A 23,424-nucleotide genomic window follows, 5' to 3' on the forward strand; every position below is an offset into this window, starting at 1 on the left:
CTGTTTGAGAAGGCACCAGCATTCACAGTTGCGCCGCAGCTTTCTCTAGGCCAGCGATGTCACATTCATCAGCCACATGGCCTAGGGGCAGCTCTGCCGCATTGAAGTAAATGGGGCTGAGCGCAATACCAAGCACGGCCACTATACAACGTGCAGCGCTGTGTGCTCTGAGAGAAGGCTGTGTATAGGTCATCAGCATCTGACCCGGGACCCCTGCTGATCAGATACAGATGACCTATCCAGAGGATTGGTCATCAGGTATAAAATCCCAGAAAATTCCTTTAACATATTCTGAAATAATTTTTATTTTTTCAAACTTTCCATGTCACTCTATTTAAACAAAACCATAAATTCTGCAGTTTTCGCACTGGCCACTAAGAGTAGTAGGCTCTTGGTCTGTACAAATCACTTTACCGCAGTTACCTGCTTATCTGTCATTCTAATCCTGCCTGCAATGATATCACCTGTGTACAGGATCTTCCATTCACAATAAGTGATATCACAGCTCATCAGCTCCCTCCCGACCTCTGCACGGGTCACAGAGCACTCTCCTATAGAGGTCAATGAGGTCCCCTCCTGACCATTGTGTCTACAGTCCATGGGGCTGCCGTAAAGTAGTTTCCTTAAGGCTAGGGCTACACGACGACATTTTGTCGCCTGACAATTTTTATGATAGTCTTTGGCGTCGCACAGCGACACCATATAAAAATTGACATCAATGTCGCACAATACGTTGCAGTGTAGTTGTGCCCTACTGTGTCGCGCGACATGTCGTCGTGTAGCCCTAGCCTAATGCTTTCTAAATGCTGTTAAGAAAAGCTCAGGTAAGATGGCCGCCCCCTCAGGAAACAGAATAAAATAGGTGCCGCTATCTGATTTTAACTGGCAAATACAATTTTGGTGAAACTTTTCCTTTAACAAACTGCTCCGAACTCTACAGAGCTGGTGACGTCTCTATATATTTACCTGGAATACATGGAGCATATGCCAACAGATATTATTCCTTCCACCGAGGACATCACCGTTCTTATGGAACTTCTAGAACAGAGATGCCCAACCTGCGGCCCTCCAGCTGTTGTACAACTACAACTCTCCACCATGTCCTTCTGTAGGCTTATAGCTGTAGGCTGTCTGGGAATTATGGGAGTTGTAGTTTTCCAGCAGCTGGAGGGCCGCAGGTTGAGCATGCCTGTTCTAGAACATCCACAATTTTTGTTGCGTGGAGGTCCGAGCATATGACGCTCATACGAGCTTGTAAAGACTAATATTTGCCCTTCAAATGGAAATTTTGGGAAAATATACTGTGGTCACCATAATAATTGTATCCATTACAAAGGGTTTATTTGGAATCTACTATTTAGAAGACTGTATATTTTGTATATTTATTTATTTTACTAGGGTATATTTAATGTAAATATTTTTATTGTATATTTATTTTCACTGTGTGCTTTTATTCTGCCGCTATTAAAAATACATTTTATACATATATACACACACACACACACACCTTTGGTAGATTTGCCTAGAGCGGTATTTAATCATTGTTTGTGTACCTCGGCGGAGTGAAGCGCAAAGTCCACTCCCCAGAAGACGCAGATGGCGACTGTAAAAGTCCACAAGGCCCAGACCCCCAGCGACATCTGAAGGCATTAAACACTTATAGGTGGCAGTAAAAAAAAAAGGAAGAAAACGGAGACTGGAACCAGCACATTTCTCTTTTTTTTCTTTTCTATGTCTTAAAAAAATTCATTTTTTTTTCGTGGATCAACTTTAGAAATGACAGCAGCAAATTTCGAGACATAATGTGTTATATAAGGGCCTTCTGACACAGAAGTGGTTAAATATACATCTTGTGGTCACTGTGGAATTATCTACACTAGGTATACAAAAAAAATAAAAACTGGGGAGGGTGGGGGGGGTCACCAACCATATAGCTAAGACTCACAAAGCAACGGTAAAGTAGATTGGTAATTTTTATTATTTATAACTGCCTGTATCGTAACCTAAGTACTGAGTAATTAAATAGAATATATATCTCATATGAAAAAAGCTAAAAGCATCAAGTGCTTCTTCCCGTTCCCCTCCCGCCCCCACTTTTCTTCCCAGTTTTTAGGTTTTTTTTTTCAGTTTAGATTTTCCTCCCTAAACAAAAATAATTCTTTTTATTTTTTGGGGACATCTGGAATGCATATCGCGCCCCCCCCCCCCTTGCCCTATTTGCCCGTTTCCCTCCAGGTACCACAAGTCGCCGTCACGTTTTTCTCTCTCTCTGTCGTTCCCAATGGTTTCAGTCAGTGAAATTACCCATGAACACAACAAATGCAATGAGAGAAAATGGTTTAAAAAAAAAAAGAAAAAATGTACAGAATTTTTTTTTCAGAAAGTTCATAAACTGGTCACTTCACAGAAAGACTGCAGAACTGGTCAAGTGTTCGCTTCTAGAAAAGGGTAAAATTTGTAGTGAAGAGGGTCGGATTTTTTTTTTCCTCTTTTTTTTTTTTTTTTAAAACCGCGTTTTGTCACTGGCCCGGCTGGTATGAGCTACGATGGAATAAATTAGCACAAAAATAGGAAGAGGTGGAAATCTTATAACTGTTCACTGTTACAGACATAATCCACAAGATCAGTTACTCTCAATAGTTCGTCCTCGTCCTCCTCGGCTCCCGCCGCCTCCTGGCCGCCCCCCATCCCGTTGGAAGGCTGGCTGACAGGGGCTGAAGTGTCCTTTGCGGTTTCGCTTTTTTCGCTCGGTTTCCCGATTAAAGTCTCAATCGTTTTTCCCGGGCTTTGTCCATTAGCAGAAGGTAAGTCCACCAAGCTGTAGTCCAACGGGCTCCCATCTTTTGTAACATTTTCAAAGTCATCCTCGTCGTCGCTCTCAATCCGGTAGCAAGGCTTCTTGGGGACTTCCGGGACAACGCTGGCGGCGGGAGGCTTATCCTCTGCTGGAGGCTTGTCCTCTGCCGGCGGCTTGTCGCTGCTGCAGACTTTGGCATCGCCGCCTTCCTCTTCATCCTCGTCGTCCGTCTCGATACGGTTTAGCCGCTTTCTCACCGGCCTTTCCTCCTCCTCTTCATCTGAGAGTTCATCGTTAGAGCTCCTGAGGCGTTTCCTCAGCAGGTTCTTCCGCACCTTTCGAGGCTTTTCGTTGTCCGAGGCAGCAGAAGAGTCGCTTTCTGCAAGACATAACGGCACAATGGTGAAGAATCTACATGCATCATATGTCCTAGGGGGGAGAGTCACTTGTGGAGAAGGATTTGGGTGACCAACAGCACAAGGTCCATCAGCTACTTCTAAGGCCATCAGAATACAGTCATGTATTTAGGCTACTTTCACACTAGCGGCAGCTTTCTCCGGCAGGCTGTTCCGGCGGGTGAACATCCTGCCGGATCCGTGCTGCCGCAAGTCCGCTCCGGCCCCATTGACTGTAACGGGGCGGGCCAGAGGTCTGGCCGCAACACAGCGAACATGCCGAGAGGCGGCTGGAATAAAACTACAACATGTTTGCCGTGCTGCGGCCGGAACGGACTTCCGGCGGCACAGTGCACCATGGATCCAGCAGGCTGTTCCCCCGGAGAAGGATGCCGCTAGTGTGAAACTACCCTAAAAGAGGTATGGACTCACACGACACAGACATAACATTTTACAAAGCTTTGGTGCGGCCTCGTGGAATGTGCCGTTCACTTCTGGGCACCAGGCCATAGAAAGGATTCTTTAGAGCACAAGCTCATTTAGATGAGGGCGGCCCCATTTTATTTTTTCTAAAGCACTGTGTGCTATACAGGACCCCGAAGAAGCTCCTGCCCTCATCATAGAAAGGGATTTACTCCTCACTGCTAGAGGTAAGGACTTGCTTTATCTGTATTAATCATCTGCTTATTTTTCTTAAAGGGAATGTCATCAGAAAATGGGCTCAAGTTTCTTCTTTTTTTTTTCATTTTCGATGAGTTTTTCTTTAGGCATAGCTTTAAAAAAAAATAAAAAATTATATAATCCTGCAATTTTCACACTGGCCGCTATGTCCAATAATAAGTTATGATTTCCTGTTCTGTACAGGTAACTTTTTAGTCACCATTATCACCACAGGCAAGATTACAATGACAAGTTAAGGTGGATTTAGACGAGCAGCAGATTGTCGGGAAGGAGCGCTCAGCTGCTCGTTCAGTGGGAGTGAAGAGCAGCATTTACATGCAGTGATCTCCTCCACAGTATGAGGTTGAGGGATGGCGATCGCTCGTCCTCATACAGCTCCATTGTGTCTGGGCAGCAGATCTCTGTTCAGACGATCTGCTGCCCAAAAACGATTATTTAGTCACCTGCACGCACAGGATCAACTGATGAACCAGCGTTTGGTTCGTTCATCGCGGCACATTTAGACTGGCAGATTGTCAGGAACGAGCGTTCGCAGGAATGTTCCTTCCCGTCTAAATCCACTGTAACACCTCTATATGGATAATACAGGATCCACCATTCACAATAGGGGAGATCACAGCTCATCAGCTCCCTCCCGACCTCTGCACGGGTCACTGAGCACTCTCCTATAGAGGTCAATGAGGTCCCTTCCTGTCCATTGTTTGTATTGTCCATGTGGCTCCTGGCCAGTGTGAAAATTGCAGGATTATATACATTTTATATATATAGTGACATGGAACAATTCAAAAAAAAATAAAAAAAATGTTTAACCTAAAATGTTAATGGTGAAACATTCCCTTTACATCTTCATTTTCTCTTCCCTTAGGATGACATTACTGGCTTTACAACCGGTGCACCAGTTTTCCATAGTTATGGACTCAATGATTTTACCTTACGCTTCCCATCCCAGAAGCGATTAATATTGTAACCTGAGGAAGTGTACCGATTGCCGCAGACACTGGAGAGACAGAAGTGTAGATGGTTCTATAGGCCCTTTGTGCATAGCCCAGGGAGTCAGAAACCCACCATTGCTTTCTGAGCTGGAAAATCTTCTTTTAAGGACTCGTCTCATCTCTTTCCCTCGTCCGGGGCGAGCCCCTCGTTTCTGAGAACCGTCGCTCTCCGTGTCTTCCCTATAGTTGACCTGCCGCTTCTGGTTCCTCCGCGATCTCCTCCGCCGGGTGTCCAGGTAGTCATCACTGTAATCACTGCTGTTATCAGTCTCTGCAGCCAGACACAGAAGAGGTAAGTGGCTCACCTAGCCTCACATCAGAGGGCAAAATTCAGCCGGCCTACTCGGATATTACCCAGGGGGATCAACACAGTTCAGAACGGTCGTGTACATATGTAAAACAGAGACTTGGGTGCTCTACAGTCATGTGATCCAGTAATAATTAACTCTTTATGGCCGTTTCCAATGCCAACCAGGAGAACAGTGAGTGCAGCTCTGGAGTATAATACAGGATGTAACTCAGGATCAGTACAGGATAAGTAATGTAATGTATGTACACAGTGACTGCACCAGCAGAATAGTGAGTGCAGCTCTGGAGTATAATACAGGATGTAACTCAGGATCAGTACAGGATAAGTAATGTAATGTATGTACACAGTAACTCCACCAGCAGAACAGTGAGTGCAGCTCTGGAGTATAATACATATAAGAGCTGCACTCGCTATTCTGCTGCTGCAGTCACTATATACATACATTACTTATCCTGTACTGATCCTGAGTTACATCCTGTATTATACTCCAGAGCTGCACTCACTATTCTGCTGGTGAAGTCACTGTGTATATACATTACTTATCCTGTACTGATCCTGAGTGACATCCTGTATTATACTCCAGAGCTGCACTCACTATTCTGCTGGTGCAGTCACTGTGTACATACATTACTTATCCTGTACCGATCCTGAGTTACATCCTGTATTATACTCCAGAGCTGTACTCACTATTCTGCTGGTGCAGTCACTGTGTACATACATTACTTATCCTGTACCGATCCTGAGTTACATCCTGTATTATACTCCAGAGCCGCATCTTCAGTGAATTCTTTATTGGACGAGCTTCACAGAAGGTGTGCCATAAAACCAGACAGCAACGTTTCGCTTACATAGTAGCCTTCATCAAGCCTGGCTGGTTTTATGGCACACATTCCATGAAGCTTGTCCAATAAAGAATTCACTGAAGATGCTGCCGTTGCCTCCTTTTGTACACTACTCGTTGGACCGCTGAGGATCTGCGGTCGTGGCTCGGCTGCTGCATTCCAGTGTGGTCACGAGGTCCGTGAGTGCTGCTCTATTTCCACCAGCAGAATAGGGAGTGCAGCTCTGGAGTATAATACAGGATAAGTAATGGTGTTAAAAGGTGGACATGGGTTTTTAACAAGCCTTGCATTATGCTCATGGTGTAAACTGCTAATTCAGGATACAGAAAATAGCAGTAGTATAGAAAGTATTACCAGATGCCTGGCTCTCATCTTCAGAGTTATCATCATCCTCGTCATCATCAGAGTACCTCCTCCGGACACTGCGCCTCTTTATTCGCCTACTCTGCCTCATTGGTCGGCTGTAGTGCCGGCGCGGTCGGCGAGCACCAAAATCGCTGTCATTAGACTGCTGGTCTTCATCGCTGTCTTCTACGTTCTCATCAGATATGACAAATTCATCCTGAGAGCTACAAACATGGATTTTAAAAGGGGGGGGGCTCAAGTGTCAGACACCAGGGCGGTGAGGAGGAAGGCTGAAGATGGACTCACCCTTCACTGATCCGGAACTCGTCCTCACTCTCCTCTTCATCCAGATTGCTATCACTGTCGAGGTCATTTAATCGTCGCCGCTTCTTGCGTCGTGTGACTGCTGCTGCCCTCTGAGGGCGCTTCCCTTCTTCCCTTTCTCCCTCCAAGATGGTGGATATGTCTTTGCCACGGTGGCCAGTGATGTTAGCCATGTCCTTTCCTCTGCCACCGCCTTTTATAAGGAGAAACACACAAAATACATTACTGAACAAATTAAGTCAACATAAACGTGAGCTCAGGATCCAGAACAAGGGGGACGGGGCCGTTTCCGTATGTGACATTATTCACATTTGTACCCCATTACTTTAGGGGCTACTACCGCCAGGACTGAAAATGACTCACTGCCTTCTCCATCTGCATCCCTGATGTCATCTTCTATCGCTTCATCGATCGCCTCATCGAATTCATCAAACCTGTGAGAGCAGAAGCCTTAATGTATGGTGATGAAAGTGCTGCAGGCAAAACATGCCAATTACAATGGGCACCAAAAGCCACTAAGGAGGCAACCCGCAGCTTGCAGGTCATCAATATAGACATCCATCTGTAAGTCACTTCAGTACGCAGAGCACTCAATGAACAATACGTCAGAAATACAAGAAGCCACAATGCCACCCCCTGGATTGCGCCTAGCCATCATGTGATGTCAGGTTCACCCCCCACCCCCATGGCAATATTCCTGGGTCTTACTGACATCACCAAGGAAGCAGTTTTCCACTTGTATTTGGGGATCCTTCAGATGCCCCAGTTAAAGGAAAACTGCAAAAAATATTCAAGAGTTAAAGGGGTTATCTAAGACAAAAAAATGCCCCCTATATGTCCATGCCCCTCACACGGATTCTACTTACCTCTGCCTCTGCTTCTCCCTGTGAAAACCGGTGTCGGGGAGGAGGGCCAATGGCAGGCGGTGACGGGGACGAGACTCCTTAGCATCACCTGCAATGCTAGGCGTGACGCTAGGGAGGACCTGGAGCGGTGCAGGAAGCCAGGTAAGTAGAATCAGTGTGAGGGGCCCGGGCATATGGGGGGTATTTTTTTGTCTCGGATAACCCCTTTAATGTCCCCAAAATTCAATGTGACATCTATGGGGACATATGAAAATAACAGCTAAACTCATTATAGCATTTTATATAGTGGTTTACGTTAGGTGGAGTAGAATCCATAAAGGAGGGGGCCCGGGTTCTGTTACCTGTAGCTGATGAACTTCCGGGCTCTCGTCGACCTCCTCTCCAAGGGCTTAGACTTTTTCTTCTTCTTCTCAGCCTTCTCTTGTACCTCCGACAGTTCCTCTGCTTCCTGAAACATAAAGGCTATTTTCCCGACTGATCCAACATGCGGCACACACCACGATGTGAAGAGAAAACTTACTTGGGTGGGGATGATGTTCTCAATACTGATTCCGACATAAACCAAACGCTCTTTCCTGACAAACAAGAAAATACGGAAAAAACTAATTAGACACGCATCATATAATCAACTGATGAGCAAGGGAATAAACATGGAGTTCTGGTAATACAGAGCAGAATATTGATCCGAGAACGAATAGAGGCTGTCACAGTGTGCCGAGGACCATAAACATCTGCTCTCAACACAAGGTATATCCTACAGAGGGGCCTCTCGAAAAGGGCAACATATTTCTTAAAGGGCAATTACATTGACCACAAACAGCCTATATCCCACAGGATAGGGGGTACCTATTAGATCGGTGGCGGTCCTACCGCTGGCACTGTCACCAATCACAAGAACAGGGTCCCCATAGCCCCTGCAGCCTCCTTGAAACAAACGGAACGGCCAGTCGCACATGCGTGTGGCCACTCCATTAATTTTTATGGGCGTTCCGAGACAGCCAAATACAGCGCTCAGCTATATAGAAACATAGAATGTGTCAGCAGATAAGAACCATTTGGCCCATCTAGTCTGCCCAATATCCAATATTCCCATAGAAACGACTGGAGCCGCCACGCGCATGTGCGACCCGCCACTCCGTTCATTTCAGGGGGTACAGGGCCCCCGTTCTCGTGATCGGTTGGAGTCCCAATAGTAGAATCCCCACTCATCTAATAGATATCCCCTATCCACAGGATAAAAGATAACATGAAACAAGTGGAATACCCCTTTAAAGGTGGAGTCACTGTGTACATACATTACATTACTTATCCTGTACTGATCCTGAGTTACATCCTGTATTATACTCCAGAGCTGCACTCACTATTCTGCTGGTGGAGTCACTGTGTACATACATTACTTATCCTGTACTGATCCTGAGTTACATCCTGTATTATACGCCAGAGCTGCACTCACTATTCTGCTGGTGGAGTCACTGTGTACATACATTACTTATCCTGTACTGATCCTGAGTTACATCCTGTATTATACGCCAGAGCTGCACTCACTATTCTGCTGGTGCAGTCACTGTGTACATACATTACATTACTTATCCTGTACTGATCCTGAGTTACATCCTGTATTATACTCCAGAGCTGCACTCACTATTCTGCTGGTGGAGTCACTGTGTACATACATTACATTACTTATCCTGTACTGATCCTGAGTTACATCCTGTATTATACTCCAGAGCTGCACTCACTATTCTGCTGGTGCACTCACTGTGTACATACATTACATTACTTATCCTGTACTGATCCTGAGTTACATCCTGTATTATACTCCAGAGCTGCACTCACTATTCTGCTGGTGGAGTCACTGTGTACATACATTACATTACTTATCCTGTACTGATCCTGAGTTACATCCTGTATTATACTCCAGAGCTGCACTCACTATTCTGCTGGTGGAGTCCCTGTGTACATACATTACATTACTTATCCTGTACTATACTCCAGAGCTGCACTCACTATTCTGCTGGTGCAGTCACTGTGTACATACATTACTTCTCCTGTACTGATCCTGAGTTACATCCTGTATTATACTCCAGAGCTGCACGCTATGTGAATAGTGTCCAAAATTTGTCTTATGTTGTGCTATTCTTCTGTGGGCACAATGTTGGAAGGTTGTCGGAGGGTGCAGTGACATTTTTACATGTCACCCTCGGATGTTTTATGACACCCTACCACAGGACAATTAATAGTAATACTTAATAACTTTCTGCACCCAGAGCTTCACTGCGCCCTCTGACCCCTTTTTAACCATCTGACCTCAGAAATGGAGGCACAGCTAAACACATCCACCTTAAAGGGGTTGTCTCTCACTTCAGTAAGTGGCATTTATCATGTAGAGAAAGTTAATACAAGCCACTTACTAATGTATTGTGATTGTCCATATTGCTTCCTTCGCTGGCTGAATTAATTTTTTTGGCCACATTATACGCTGCTCGTTTCCATGGTTACGAACACACTGCAACCCTTTAGCGGTGGCCGTGCTGGCACAGTGTAGGAAAAAGCACTGGCCTACACCCACTCCCACAGACCCAAACATCAGAGAGGCCGGCACTTTTTCCTATAGTGTGCAAGCACGACCACCACTGTTGTATTGCAGGGTGGTTGTAACCATGGAAACGAGCAGTATACAATGTCAATCCAGCCAGCACAGGAGGCAATATGGACAATCACAATACATTAGTAAGTGGCTTGTATTAACTTTCTTTACATGATACATACCATTTGCTGAAGTGAGACAAATAGCATTACATAGTGACAAAGTACAATTGACAACCCCGTAACAGTAAAGGGGCGCTCTACCTTCTCTCCGCTCGCTCTTTCTTCTTTAGGACGACATCTAGATTCAGTAACTGCTCCTCAAGCTTCTCGCACAGTAATTTCTGTAGCAGGAAAAGATGACATTGATAAATTGCTCCTGGGGATTGATGCAGTATTTCTCGCTACTAGGTGGCACCTAGCTTGACATGCACGAAGGACAGTGACAAAATTTCAGGATCCGCACATGTCAAGCTCCAGCCCCTGGTCCCTCAGTGCATGAAGCGCTGCTGAAGAGATCATTTCTGCCTTATATAAAAGGACCCAGAGAGATCTAGTGAGTGAGGCCAGTTATAGTATGGACAGTAAAGTCCTAAATCTCTGGTGACTGACATTGGCTATGCTGTCTGGGAGTGCTGTGCGCAGAACCTCCAGTGTACTCCTAGGAGATGCAGCTTCACTCTGCTTTCCCCCTGCCTCCTACTAGTAAGGGTACAGCTACACGGTGACGTGTCACATCATGTAATCACTGTGAAAGGAATCGGAAATGCTGCAACAGTCGACAAAAATACAGGCATGCTGAATTTTGTGTTGCAGGTCGCATGCAACTTTTCATCCATTGACTATAATGGAAATTGGCTGTGTTTTCACTGCCAAAACACGGTTCAAAAATGCCACACGACAGCAGGTCGCACAATTCTCTGTATCCATTCCCTTAAGCCCGACAGGGAGAAACTTATCACAAGCAGGAGGCAGGAGAGACGGGCTGAAGCTGCATCACATTCAGACTCTGCCAAGGGAGTTAGTGAACAGCAATTCTGTGTGGTCTATCACTGGACGCTCAAAACAGAGCCCCCTCTGTCTGTGCAAAGCCAGGGGCATGATGGGAAATGTAGGCTACATCAGCACGACCATTTACAGAGAGGAGCAAGGAATGAAGATGGCAGCTGGTACACAAATGGCACATCCACTAAAACAAGCATAGACAATATGCCTGGTCACCTCACTGCTTATGGTTTATACATTCAATGTCAAAATCTGGGAGCTGTAACGTCTATAAAGATACAGTATTTTATGAAATTTGCAAATAATGTGGGACCTAAAAAGGACGGTCGTGTATTTAGATGGGATAGGTCAGCTACGTACGTGTTGGCACGGTGGGCAAAACCATTCTCCATCAGGAATTATCATCAGAGGCGGCCGGAGGCAGGCTGTATGGTACCCGCTGTCACAGGAGTCACACAGCAGAATCTGGGGAGGAAAAAGACATAAATCACAATGCAACTAAAGGATGTGAAGAGACCCTCAGATCAGTCCAATACGCTGGGAACCAGGGCATGTTCACATGGAACTAACGGCAGAAAACACGGGGCCCCGAGACCTTTTTCTTGCATGTTTGCTACTTTTAATCTTAAATACGGTGCTTTTTTTTTTCTATGACCCTGAAGATACAGTATTAACAAAAAACTAGTAAAAACTATATATATATATATATATATATATATATATATATATATATATATATATATATATATATATATATATATATATATATATATATATATATATATATATATTTTTTTTTTTATTTTAACACCAGAAAGCGAGTTAAACAAAATGCCATTGAAAGAGAACACTGCAGTTCTAATAAAAAATATGTCATGTATGGCACATGATGGGAAGGGGTTAAAGAGAACCTGTCAGCAGGAAGTTCACTGATAAACCAGGCACAATGCCTTGTAGGGCTAGCTCAGATGAATGTGATCATACCTTTCACTATTCTGGAGGGCAAGTAATATCAATCCATATGTAAATGAGCAGTTAAGTGCACCGAGGGCGGGGCCAAGTCACCCTGTGCATCCTTGCTCCTCCATCAGCACCTCCCTCCCCTTTATTGACAGGGCCAGGTTCTCGCCTGGCCCTGTACCTGGTTTGAAAGTAAATTTCCTGGTGAAAAACCCCCTTTAAGAGAATATTTGTCCCCCGCTACCATCCTCGTCATTTAGGACTACGTCACATGTTGCGGGATAGACGACCCTTACCAGCTCGGGGTGGTTGGGAAGGCTACATTTCTTGCACGGTTCATCATCCTCCCCTGGAGCGCCATCTTCCTTCTCTTCTGAACCCTGCTCCGAATCCTCCTCGCTATCGGACTCCTCCGTTTCCTCTTCGCTGGAGGATTTGCGTTTGCGCCGAGAACGGGAGCTGGTCCAGCGGGCTCTTCGCCTTGGTCTGGATTTCTGTGTAGTCGTTATAATGATAAGTACACCCCCACACTCTGAATAAGAACGCCATTCACAGCAGTCAAACCAACAAAGTCTGGATGAATAAGCTACGCGTATACAGCAACTATGAGGACCTATTAGTCGCCATGGTTACAGACTACAACAGGGTGTGTAGTCTGATCATGTACTGGAGTAACACATGGTTGGAGAATCAGTTACAATATGTCTAACCCTTTCCGTTTTTCACTCCCTGCCTTCAAGAAGCCATAACTTTTTTATTTTTCCGCTTGCATACCCATAGGAGGGGTTGTTGTTTTTTTTAGGGAAAAGTTGTACTTTCCAATGGCGTGATTTAATGTTGCCTATGATGTAGTGGGAAGCCGAAAAAAAAATATATATATTAAATTCCGGCAGTTTAATGGGTTTTGTTCCCTATGGGGTAAAACTGACCAGTGACCTTCATTCTCTGGGTCAGTACCATTATAACAATACTACATAATCATTGCCGTATTCTAAACCCCTTTTAATTCAATTTTTGGGGGGGATTAGAGATTAAAAAACAGCGAATAGTCAAAAAAAGATTTTTCCCGTTATGGTGTTCACTGTATGGAATAAATACATTTATATTTTAATAGTTTAGGCATTTTGGGACACAGCGGTGCAAATGATCTTTATTTTTTATTATTTCTTTTTATTATGGGGAAAGGAGGTTTGTTTGTTTTTTTTGGGGGGGGGGGGCTTTTTCTATACACTAATGTGATTTAATACATTAGTGTATGGGAAATTCAGGATATTACAATGCGGTAGTGCCACCTGCAGGCCTACAACGGAATATACCTGTGCTAGCCTTGGTTGTCTCGTACAGGCTCCGGCTTATAACCACTAAGAATTGGCTTCCCCAATCTCAGCGCAGAGAAGCCGTTCAGGCCTGTGGAGTGCAGCGCTCCGGGGGAAATCCGCCACAGATGTCGTGGTCACAACTGACCATGGCATCTGAGAGGTTAAATGTCTGCTATTCACATTATTGCCAATCGCAGACGTTAGCTGCCATCTTTAAAGAGTGGACATGCATGGCGTTAAATGAATGTAGCTCTGCAAAAAAAGCTGAATACACAAAATAGTGGAATTATATATATATATTTTTTTTTAATCCAGACTAGTTGTAAATTTGTTTGCAAAATCTAACATATCCTTGAAGCAACAGCTCCTGGGTAACTTACCTTCTTTGTTTTCTGGATTGCTTCTTTTTCAGATTTCTTCTCTTCTTCCTTTTCTGGTTTGGCAGGAGGAGGGGATCCTTCATCTTCACTCTGTTTCTTCTCAGGTTTGCGAACTTTAACTTCCACAACCTTCACAGACGGTCGGGATATCCGAGGAGACCGCCTCAGCCTCCTTCCAATGTTTTCCTCCATCTCTGCATCCTCCACGTCTTCCGCGGCCACGTTTTCCACGGGCAGCTCTGGCATCCTCCTCTTGTTGGAGATCCGGATGGTCAGTTTTATGCCATCCTTCTGCCGCTCTGACGTCATCTCCTTACCCTCTGAGCCGCTGTTCTCCTCTTCTGGAATTGCTTTCAGCTTATTTTTATTTCTCGAGACCAGCGACTGCTTCTCTGAGGTTTTCTCCTGATCTTCTTCTGCAGCCGCCTCAGGTTTCTCACCATCTGCACCTTTAGACTCTGAAGCTTCGCTCTCCTTCCCAGCAGTCTTACGTTTGCTCCTCAAAGGGAATGATTTCTTCTCCTTTACTGTGTCCGAGTGCTTCTCATCAGTTTTGGCTTTCTCCGTAGACTCCGGCTGCTCTTTGTCGGGTTTCTCTGGTTCTTTACTGGGTTTCTCCTTCTTGGCTGCAGAATTCCCGGTGGAAGATTTTTTGGATACTGGCAATTTTGCTTTTGTGGCTTTAGCTTTTCCATCTTTCACCTTTGCTTCAGGCGCTTTGCTGCCACTGTCTTCAAGCTCTTCAACTTTTTCATCTGGCACACTTTGCTCTGTCGTCTGTGACTCTTTTTTCTCATCCTTGGTCTCAGCCACAATGTTAGGCTCCTTGACGGTCTCGGATTTACTTGTGTCTTTTTTGGAATCTGTCTTCTCAGCTGGCTTTTCTTTCTCAGAGTCTAGTTTCTTTTTGTCATCATCCACTTTCGGCCCTATGCTCTTTTTCCTCGAGTCCCCTTCAGTTGATTCTAACGTTGAGGACACTTTCAGAGAAGATCCCTGCACAGGAGGTGTACGCCGGTCGTTGCTGAGGTCTGTGACACTTTTCTCCAGTCCATCTACGAGATTGGTTTTGCCGTTCTCCTTAAGTTCTTGTAAACTCTTTATAACACTTGAATTTCTCTGCTCAGATGTAACACTGTTCTCATCCTTGGTGCACTCGATAACGGATTCTCTCTGAGCACCGGTGCCGTCCTCGGCCTGGTCTACCTTTGCTTTGTGTACTTTATCACTGCTCACTTCTCCGTTGACCAGTTGCTTCCCATCAGCAGAAGTTTTCGTACCGTCCTCTAACTTCCCCTCCTCCTTCTGTAGCAGCTCTTTTGTGGGAGTTTTTGACTTGCAGATCGCCGCTTTAACCGAGCTGTCAAAGTCTTCGGTTAGCTTGAGTTCCCGTTTCTTCAATGGGATCTTCGCCTGCTGGTCATTCTTCAGTCTCTCTGTGTCCTCCAAGGGCTTTTCTGCGTGTTCTTCTGTACGCTTGACGATGACGGAAACTTCTGTGCGCTCAGGGTCTTGGGGTGAAGGGGTCTTCTCGGAGCTTCCTTTGGATTCCTTCGAGTCTTTCAGTTCCGTCTTCTCTTCCTTAATCTCCGATTTCACAGGTCTGATGTTCTCCTTGAAGGAGTCTTTTTCTTTGGCGGTTGGTTTCCCTTCTTCTGTGTCTGAGGAAAGTTCAATTTTTATTTCGCTGCTCGTTTTCAGGGGGTTTTTCTCCACCGGTTTTGCAGCTGCTGACGTTCTCTGTTGAAGAGTCGCTCGTTTGCTTGTTCACCACATCCGGCTTCTCATTCATTTCAACGTCTTGTGCAGGTTTTTCTAAAGGAGAAGGAAACATCATGAAATTAAAAGGACTGTCCGGTTTGGAAAAGCTATTTTAAAATACCTTATCAGACCCTCCGACCAAACCATCTATAAAAAGCAGAGGTGCTCTCTTACTCTAGTGGACCCCACACGTCAATGCATTACACGAACAGGATGTTAACCCAGTCCTGCCCTGCACCAAACAATTACAGCGCTGGCTAGGAAATGTTCAATGCAGGGATGGCATGGGCTCAGGAGCTGAGTGCCCAGCAATAGCAGGTATCAGCTGCAACTCCTATCCTGGCCATTTAACTCCTTAGATACCATGGTATACAAGTGGTTACTCAAGGGAGAGTGAGGAGTCATCAAGGCCTGTAGGTCTGACATGTACAGACCCGGTTTAAAGCTTGTCATAAATATTAGATGACTGTTGGCCCAACCTGACAATTCTGGCAGGACCAGCTGACCTTCTAATGTGTTTGAAGGGGACGTCCGGACTTCCATACCTGTACTCTCCACCCCAACAGCAGATACTGGGGGAAACCAGGGTTGTTTTGCTTTCAGGGGAGAGAAGCCTGACATGAGACCCTGTTGAAGTGGTTTATAGTAGCCTCATTTCAGGGTCTGCTATAAGCATCTACGACATTGCAACACTGACAGGAAGGGTTGTCATGATGACGTTACAATACACATGCTGGTAGTGTAGCGGTAATAAGCACCAAGAGCCTTTTTAGATATTTCTAGTAGTCAATATCCTAGACAGGGTGGTCCAGAAGTGACTGACGCTCAGCTGGTTCCACGTCCCTATGTCGTTACAGTGAAAGCCGCTCCCCAGCTTCATGCGGTAGTTATTACTGAGACACAAATGACACATACCCCCATCCTCTTCTTTCCGAACATCTTCCTCTCCTGGATTGGAATTTTGAGATGAATTTTCTTCTGGTTCAGATTTCTTCAGTAATGCAGGGTCTATTTGTGCTTTCAGAAGTTCCAGGATCTGTGCTAAATCATTTCTGGACCTAAACAGAACCATTAACAATGCAGAGTTATAGCATGCATTATACTTCAGAGCTGCACTTATTATTCCGCTGGTGGAGTCACTGTGTAAATACATACATTACGTTACTTATCCTGTACTGATCCTGTGTTATACTTCAGAGCTGCACTTACTATTCTGCTGGTGCAGTCACTGTGTACATACATTACATTACTTATCCTGTACTGATCCTGAGTTACATCCTGTATTATACTTCAGAGCTGCACTTACTATTCTGCTGGTGGAGTCACTGTGTACATACATTACATTACTTATCCTGTACTGATCCTGAGTTACATCCTGTATTATACTTCAGAGCTGCACTTACTATTCTGCTGGTGGAGTCACTGTGTACATTACATTACTTATCCTGTACTGATCCTGAGTTACATCCTGTATTATACTCCAGAGCTGCACTCACTATTCTGCTGGTGGAGTCACTGTGTACATACATTACATTACTTATCCTGTACTGATCCTGAGTTACATCCTGTATTATACTCCAGAGCTGCACTCACTATTCTGCTGGTGGAGTCACTGTGTACATACATTACATTACTTATCCTGTACTGATCCTGAGTTACATCCTGTATTATACTCCAGAGCTGCACTCACTATTCTGCTGGTGCAGTCACCGTGTACATACATTACTTATCCTGCACTGCTCCCAAGTTCATCCTGTATTATACTTCAGAGCTGCACTCACTATTCTGCTGGTGGAGTCACTGTGTACATACATTACTTATCCTGTACTGATCCTGAGTTACATCCTGTATTATACTCCAGAGCTGCACTCACTATTCTGCTGGCTATTATAGGAAACAGTCAGTAATCTTGTGGTCAGGCACGTCCATGATAGCTTAGCTGAAGCACTATAATATAGGGAGCAGTTAGTTCTTCCTATATTTGACTACTGTACAGCACTCGGTATAGAGAAAGGTCTTGCCAAAATGAAGAACACTAGAGCAGACGGTGCCGACACTAAGCCAGCAGGGAATGCTGGGAGATTACAGCTGTAATGCATGCAGTAATGTGAATACAGACCAAGCTACATGCATCCTCCTGAGGACTCTGCAGCTGCACTAATGCACTGGGTGCCCTGTCCCGAACACTGTACTGACCTGACTATGCACTTCCAGGTGGAGCCATCCTGGTCGTCCTGCTCCTCGATGTACACGCGGATGTTATGGTCCTGATCCAGTTGATACCAGTACATTAAGCCGTCTTTATCGCGCCCTATGGGCTGGACACGCATGGCGTCAGCGTCCTCTTCATTGATGGCATTTTTAAACTTCAGATTGTCATCAAACTGACACTCGCATAAGTGCTGAAAGGAGAGAAGGTGTGAGTAGAGCGCCACCCTCTGTCCCTGCCACGCTACAGCAGATGATCGCCATCAGAGGAACTGGTCAGCGGTGAGGCACTGCAGCACTTGCAATACTACAACGCCCAGCATGCCCCGGCAGTGTACGGCTGGGAGTTGTAATCTGTCAGAGCTGGAAAGCCCAAGGCTGGACACAGTTGCTCAAATCTGCCCTGAAAAGAGCCTCCCCCCAGTAGTCAGGTCCCAGCTGTAATGTCTGCCACTATATTTATTCTGTATTACTGCCTTCTGTCTTTCAAGATCTCTGCTTGCAGTCATTGACTAAACTACCGCATGATCCTTCCTGTACAGCAGGGTTTCTCAACTCCGGTCCTCGGGACCCACCTACCAGTCATGTTTTCAGGATTTCCTTAGTATTGAGCAGGTGATATAATTAGTGTCAATGCATCAGGACTTACCACAGGTATTCATTCTGTGGGATATTCTCAAATCCAGACTGGTAGGTGGGTCCCGAGGACCGGAGTTGAGAAACCCTGCTGTACAGTGACCATTGCAAGAGCAGAGCATTCCGAAACACTGTAACAAACTGTCACCTGACCAAGACAAATTCTTATTCCCTGGAAATGAACAATGAAGGTGGCCATTCACAGACAGAAAGCAGAGATAGAAGAACGCCATAAGGATATTAGAAAGTTGCTAAGACTGTTCATCTAAAAAGCAGAGTAAATTCTGACAGGACTCCTAGGAGAGACCGCGAGAGTCCTGATTGCCCTGTATCAGTGTGTACAGAGGGATGTCAATCACTGTGTGTGGGCGGAGCAACCAGGACTCTCTGTCTCTGCCAGGAGTCCTGTCTGGGCTTACTCTCTCCCTGCGTCACATCCTGCTCTCATACAGGGGCAGCAGAAATCACATGAATGCCTCTTTAACCCCTTAAAAACTGGGCCCATTTTAGTTTTTTCCTCCCCAACCATAACTTTTTTTAGTTTTCCGTTCACATAGCCAGATGAGGGCTTCTTCTCTTGCGGTACAAGTTGTATTTTTTGATGGCATAATTTAATTTACCATAGCTTGTACTGGAAAACAGGGGGGGGGGGGCGAATTCTTTGTGGGGGGTGAAATAAAAAAAATTAAAAATTTCACCAAGGTTTTGATATTATGCCATTCACTGTGCGCTAAAAATGACATGACACCCTTATTCTGCGGGTCAATACATTTATGGCGATACCAAATTTGTATAGTTTATATTATGTTTTAGAGAAAAATATAAAAACTCTAGGAAAAAAATAAAAAATGACTTTCTTACCATCACCATTTTTTTATATTATATTCTTGGGCTACTTACAACTTTCTGATCACTTTTTATTTTTTTGGGGGGAATGGCGAATTGTGTGTAATTTTATTCCTGTTCTGGCGTTCACTGTGTAGGGGAAAATGTATTGTCATAGTTCAGACAATTCCAGGCACGCCCATATCCGTTATGTTCATTTTTTGTTTTTTATTTTCATATGTAAAAAATTGGGAAAGGGGGTGATTTGAATGTAATTTCTATTTTTACACACCTACTTTTAGTCCCCTTTGAGGGCTGAAACCTGCAATATTCTGATTGCTTGTCCCATAGACCACAATAGATTATTATTGTGGTCTATGGGATTCTGACACTCTGCCTGCTGAGCGCACTGCCTCAGAGCTACTCTGAAATTGCTGATATTGGGCCCCTGCCCATCAGATGCTGACAGCTTAGCCTGAAGCTAGGCCATCAATACGAAAATCTTGGACAACCCCTTTAAGTTCTCTATTGACATATGTAACACCACTAAGGACCCCCCCCCCCAAGCCTGACGGTAGACTTACCTTCAGCATCCCCACTTTACACTCCACGCTCATCTCCTGGTACCCCTTCTTCTCCAGCTCCCAGGCCCACGTCCTGTTGTAGTCCTGACAAATCTAGGGAATACAAAGAGTAGCAATTACACACAGTCCTGAGCAACATTAGCGCCCCCATCTGTCCACAGCTTGTACTGCAGCATGGCCGCATTAACTTCAATGGCGCTGAGCTGCAATACCAGACACAACCTGTAGACAGGGGTGGAGCTGTCTTTGGAAGAAGGCGACCATGTATATCTAATCCTGAACAAGCCACCAGAATCTTTAGATCCACTAAAACCTTGACAAATAAAACCCAGACATCATAAATTAGTGAATTTTTAGATCACAAGATGAAGGTTTCATAGAGTTCTCAGGGGGTTTATTACACTGTCTTATGGAATCAAAGCTTTTAGTCCTCAATTTCAAGATCTCTGCTAGATGTCAATCAATAGAAACCTCGTTGTCTACATCCAAAGGCTGAAAACTGGCCCAGACCCTGTACTTGTCACAGTCTGGACTCCTGAACTGCGCAGATACATTGTAACAAACTGCGTGTGTTGCTGACGTCTACTCTTTACCTCACAGAAGACCACCTGGACTGGATACAAATGGGACCCTCAGCCAGAAGTATTAGAGCTCTACAGGTTTTCAGCCAGAGTGTAAAAAAGAATATTCACATTCACTGACAGCAAACAGAGATTTTAACAAAAGGTAATGAATTGGGACCAATTCTACTTGACGCTGTGAAACGTCTATCGCTTGTATAATCACATTAGGCTGGAATCACACCAGCGTTTTTTGGAGCTAAAGTCAGGAGTGGATTTAGAAGGAATGGAAATGATAAAGGGCCGACAGTGAGAGGCCTCTACCTCCTCCTTAGATGCAGCTGTTGCTACTGAGGCATCTAAGGCATTAAATGCACGGTATTGGAGATAACACTGCTGATGGCACAGCAGGGGGCACCTGGATGCAGGAAGGGCTTAACCCACTCCTGACCAGCACCGGTGGGTCTTTAAAGATGGCACCAGTGCGACAACAGTATCTGAGGCGGCTTTCCTGGGACGCTCAACAGGCCTGACCTGCTTCCCCGCGCTGAGATGGGAGGGGGCGTATGTTTTCTGTAATAGACTGGGTCTCTCTGAAGGAACGCACAGACCTAGTTCCTATGAAGACCTGTAGATGGTAGGAGCCCAAATAGGAACATAGAAAATCTCTCATACACCACAATGGTAATTCATGGCAGTGTAAGGAAGAAGCGGGGGGCTTAAATTATTTTTTTAAAAAGTAGTAAAAAGTTATTTTGTTAAATATATACACACACATTAGGGTTGCACCGGGTATCAAATTTTTGATACCCAATGGATACTTTCATACACGGATCGATTCTAAACCGAGATTTGCTATTTTCCGACACTAGGCTGCGCAGCCTAGTATCTGTTAGAGAACATGGCAGGCGCCGCTCTCAGCACGCACCACGTTCTCCTCCTTCTCCCTTCCTCCCCACTGTGATGCGGCCGCCGCTGCCACCAATGTATATAATTAACCCCTGAATACAAATGTAGGTGGCGGCACCCGGCCTCAATCAAAGAGCAGGGCGATCCGCGGCAATTAACCCCGGTGTGAGGACCTGAGCGTCTCGCTCGTCCTGACACATAACAGGGGATCCCCTGTAAGTATCTGCCGAGACGCTGTATGGCGTTAAGGATATCATGAGGCTTCCTACCTTGACCAGGTATTTCTCCCATCTGTCAAATGTGACCGACTTTCCAATTTTCCTCATGAGCTTCAAGTGGAGTTCGACCAGCGCCCGGGACACTGCAGGGAGAGGGGGAGAGCGATCAGATACCAAATGCCAAAAGGTTTAACAGTAAAGCAGCATAAAAACAATGGGGTCCACCTGCAGATAAGGGTAGATCAATGGGTGGCTACGAGGGCTAACCCATGTGCAGACCCCCAGTTACTAAATGGGAATCTTTGCATTTCTGCCACAGACTGATTGGGGTCACTTATCAGTTTGAGGTTCCTTTATGCCAGTTTTTAGAGTAATAGAATCAGACGGCCCCGTTTTGTGATTTATAACAAACAACTGCAGTGCGGTGGGGGCAGGGCTATCAGCCCCAGCAAATTAGGTTTCCTGGGGTAAATGACTATTGAAGTCTCCTCCAGTCAGGGGCCGGAGTAGATTCATTCTAGGTGCATGGACCGCCGGAGGATGCGCCTCACTCAGGACGACGCCTGCAGCTTGTCCGAAATTCAGCGTGTCCTCCAGCAGAAAAACAATGCAGTGCTGAAAACTCATCATTACTTAGACCACTAAACATGAGGAGCTGTTTTATACAGCTTGTGTCCCAGCTGCTGCAGAACCTCCCAATACACACACCCCCCTGAGCTGCTGCAGAACCTCCCAATACACACACCCCCCTGAGCTGCTGCAGAACCTCCCAATACACACACCCCCCTGAGCTGCTGCAGAACCTCCCAATACACACACCCCCCTGAGCTGCTGCAGAACCTCCCAATACACACACCCCCCTGAGCTGCTGCAGAACCTCCCATACACACACCCCTGAGCTGCTGCAGAACCTCCCAATACACACACACACACCCCTGAGCTGCTGCAGAACCTCCCAATACACACACACACACACACACCCCTGAGCTGCTGCAGAACCTCCCAATACACACACACACCCCTGAGCTGCTGCAGAACCTCCCAATACACACACCCCCCTGAGCTGCTGCAGAACCTCCCAATACACACCCCCCCCTGAGCTGCTGCAGAACCTCCCAATACACACACCCCCCTGAGCTGCTGCAGAACCTCCCAATACACACACCCCCCTGAGCTGCTGCAGAACCTCCCAATACACACACCCCCGAGCTGCTGCAGAACCTCCCAATACACACACCCCCGAGCTGCTGCAGAACCTCCCAATACACACACACGCCTGAGCTGCTGCAGAACCTCCCAATACACACACACGCCTGAGCTGCTGCAGAGCCTCCCAATACACACACCCACACACGCCTGAGCTGCTGCAGAGCCTCCCAATACACACACCCACACACGCCTGAGCTGCTGCAGAACCTCCCAATACACACACGCCTGAGCTGCTGCAGAACCTCCCAATACACACACACCCCAGAGCTGCTGAAGAACCTCCCAATACACATACACGCCTGAGCTACTGCAGAACCTCCCAATACACACACACACACACACCTGAGCTGCTGCAGAACCTCCCAATACACACACCTGAGCTGCTGCAGAACCTCCCAATACACACACACCCCAGAGCTGCTGAAGAACCTCCCAATACACATACACGCCTGAGCTACTGCAGAACCTCCCAATACACACACACACACCTGAGCTGCTGCAGAACCTCCCAATACACACATACACCTGAGCTGCTGCAGAACATTTTTTTTTCAATTTTAAAGAAAACTGACATCTTAACTAAATAGATCAAAAAGAAGTCCTGCAGCAGCTGAGGTGCGATACTATACCCCACTATTATACAATTCCAAGTCACATCAGTCTGGAGTCAATCTTGTTTACTAGTGATCTGCAACCTCTGGCTCTCCGTCTG

General features: G+C 45.7%; 1 protein-coding gene across 1 annotated transcript in view; it reads right to left on the reverse strand.

The window, feature by feature from the left end:
• Positions 1 to 1,513: 1,513 nt before the first annotated feature.
• The window catches only part of RSF1 (remodeling and spacing factor 1), a 28,126-nt gene continuing 6,215 nt past the window's right edge, over positions 1,514 to 23,424 (reverse strand). The window contains 16 exon segments of the mRNA XM_044285105.1: positions 1,514 to 3,176; positions 4,939 to 5,136; positions 6,372 to 6,586; positions 6,669 to 6,879; positions 7,050 to 7,120; positions 7,894 to 8,000; positions 8,073 to 8,127; positions 10,403 to 10,482; positions 11,504 to 11,608; positions 12,400 to 12,597; positions 13,803 to 15,537; positions 15,539 to 15,617; positions 16,479 to 16,621; positions 17,760 to 17,965; positions 19,817 to 19,909; positions 21,555 to 21,646. Of these exon segments, the coding sequence (XP_044141040.1) occupies positions 2,587 to 3,176; positions 4,939 to 5,136; positions 6,372 to 6,586; positions 6,669 to 6,879; positions 7,050 to 7,120; positions 7,894 to 8,000; positions 8,073 to 8,127; positions 10,403 to 10,482; positions 11,504 to 11,608; positions 12,400 to 12,597; positions 13,803 to 15,537; positions 15,539 to 15,617; positions 16,479 to 16,621; positions 17,760 to 17,965; positions 19,817 to 19,909; positions 21,555 to 21,646 (4,178 nt within the window). The 3' untranslated portion in view covers positions 1,514 to 2,586.

The sequence above is a fragment of the Bufo gargarizans genome, chromosome 3 (assembly GCF_014858855.1).
Source record: "Bufo gargarizans isolate SCDJY-AF-19 chromosome 3, ASM1485885v1, whole genome shotgun sequence".
NCBI classification, from domain to species: domain Eukaryota; kingdom Metazoa; phylum Chordata; class Amphibia; order Anura; family Bufonidae; genus Bufo; species Bufo gargarizans.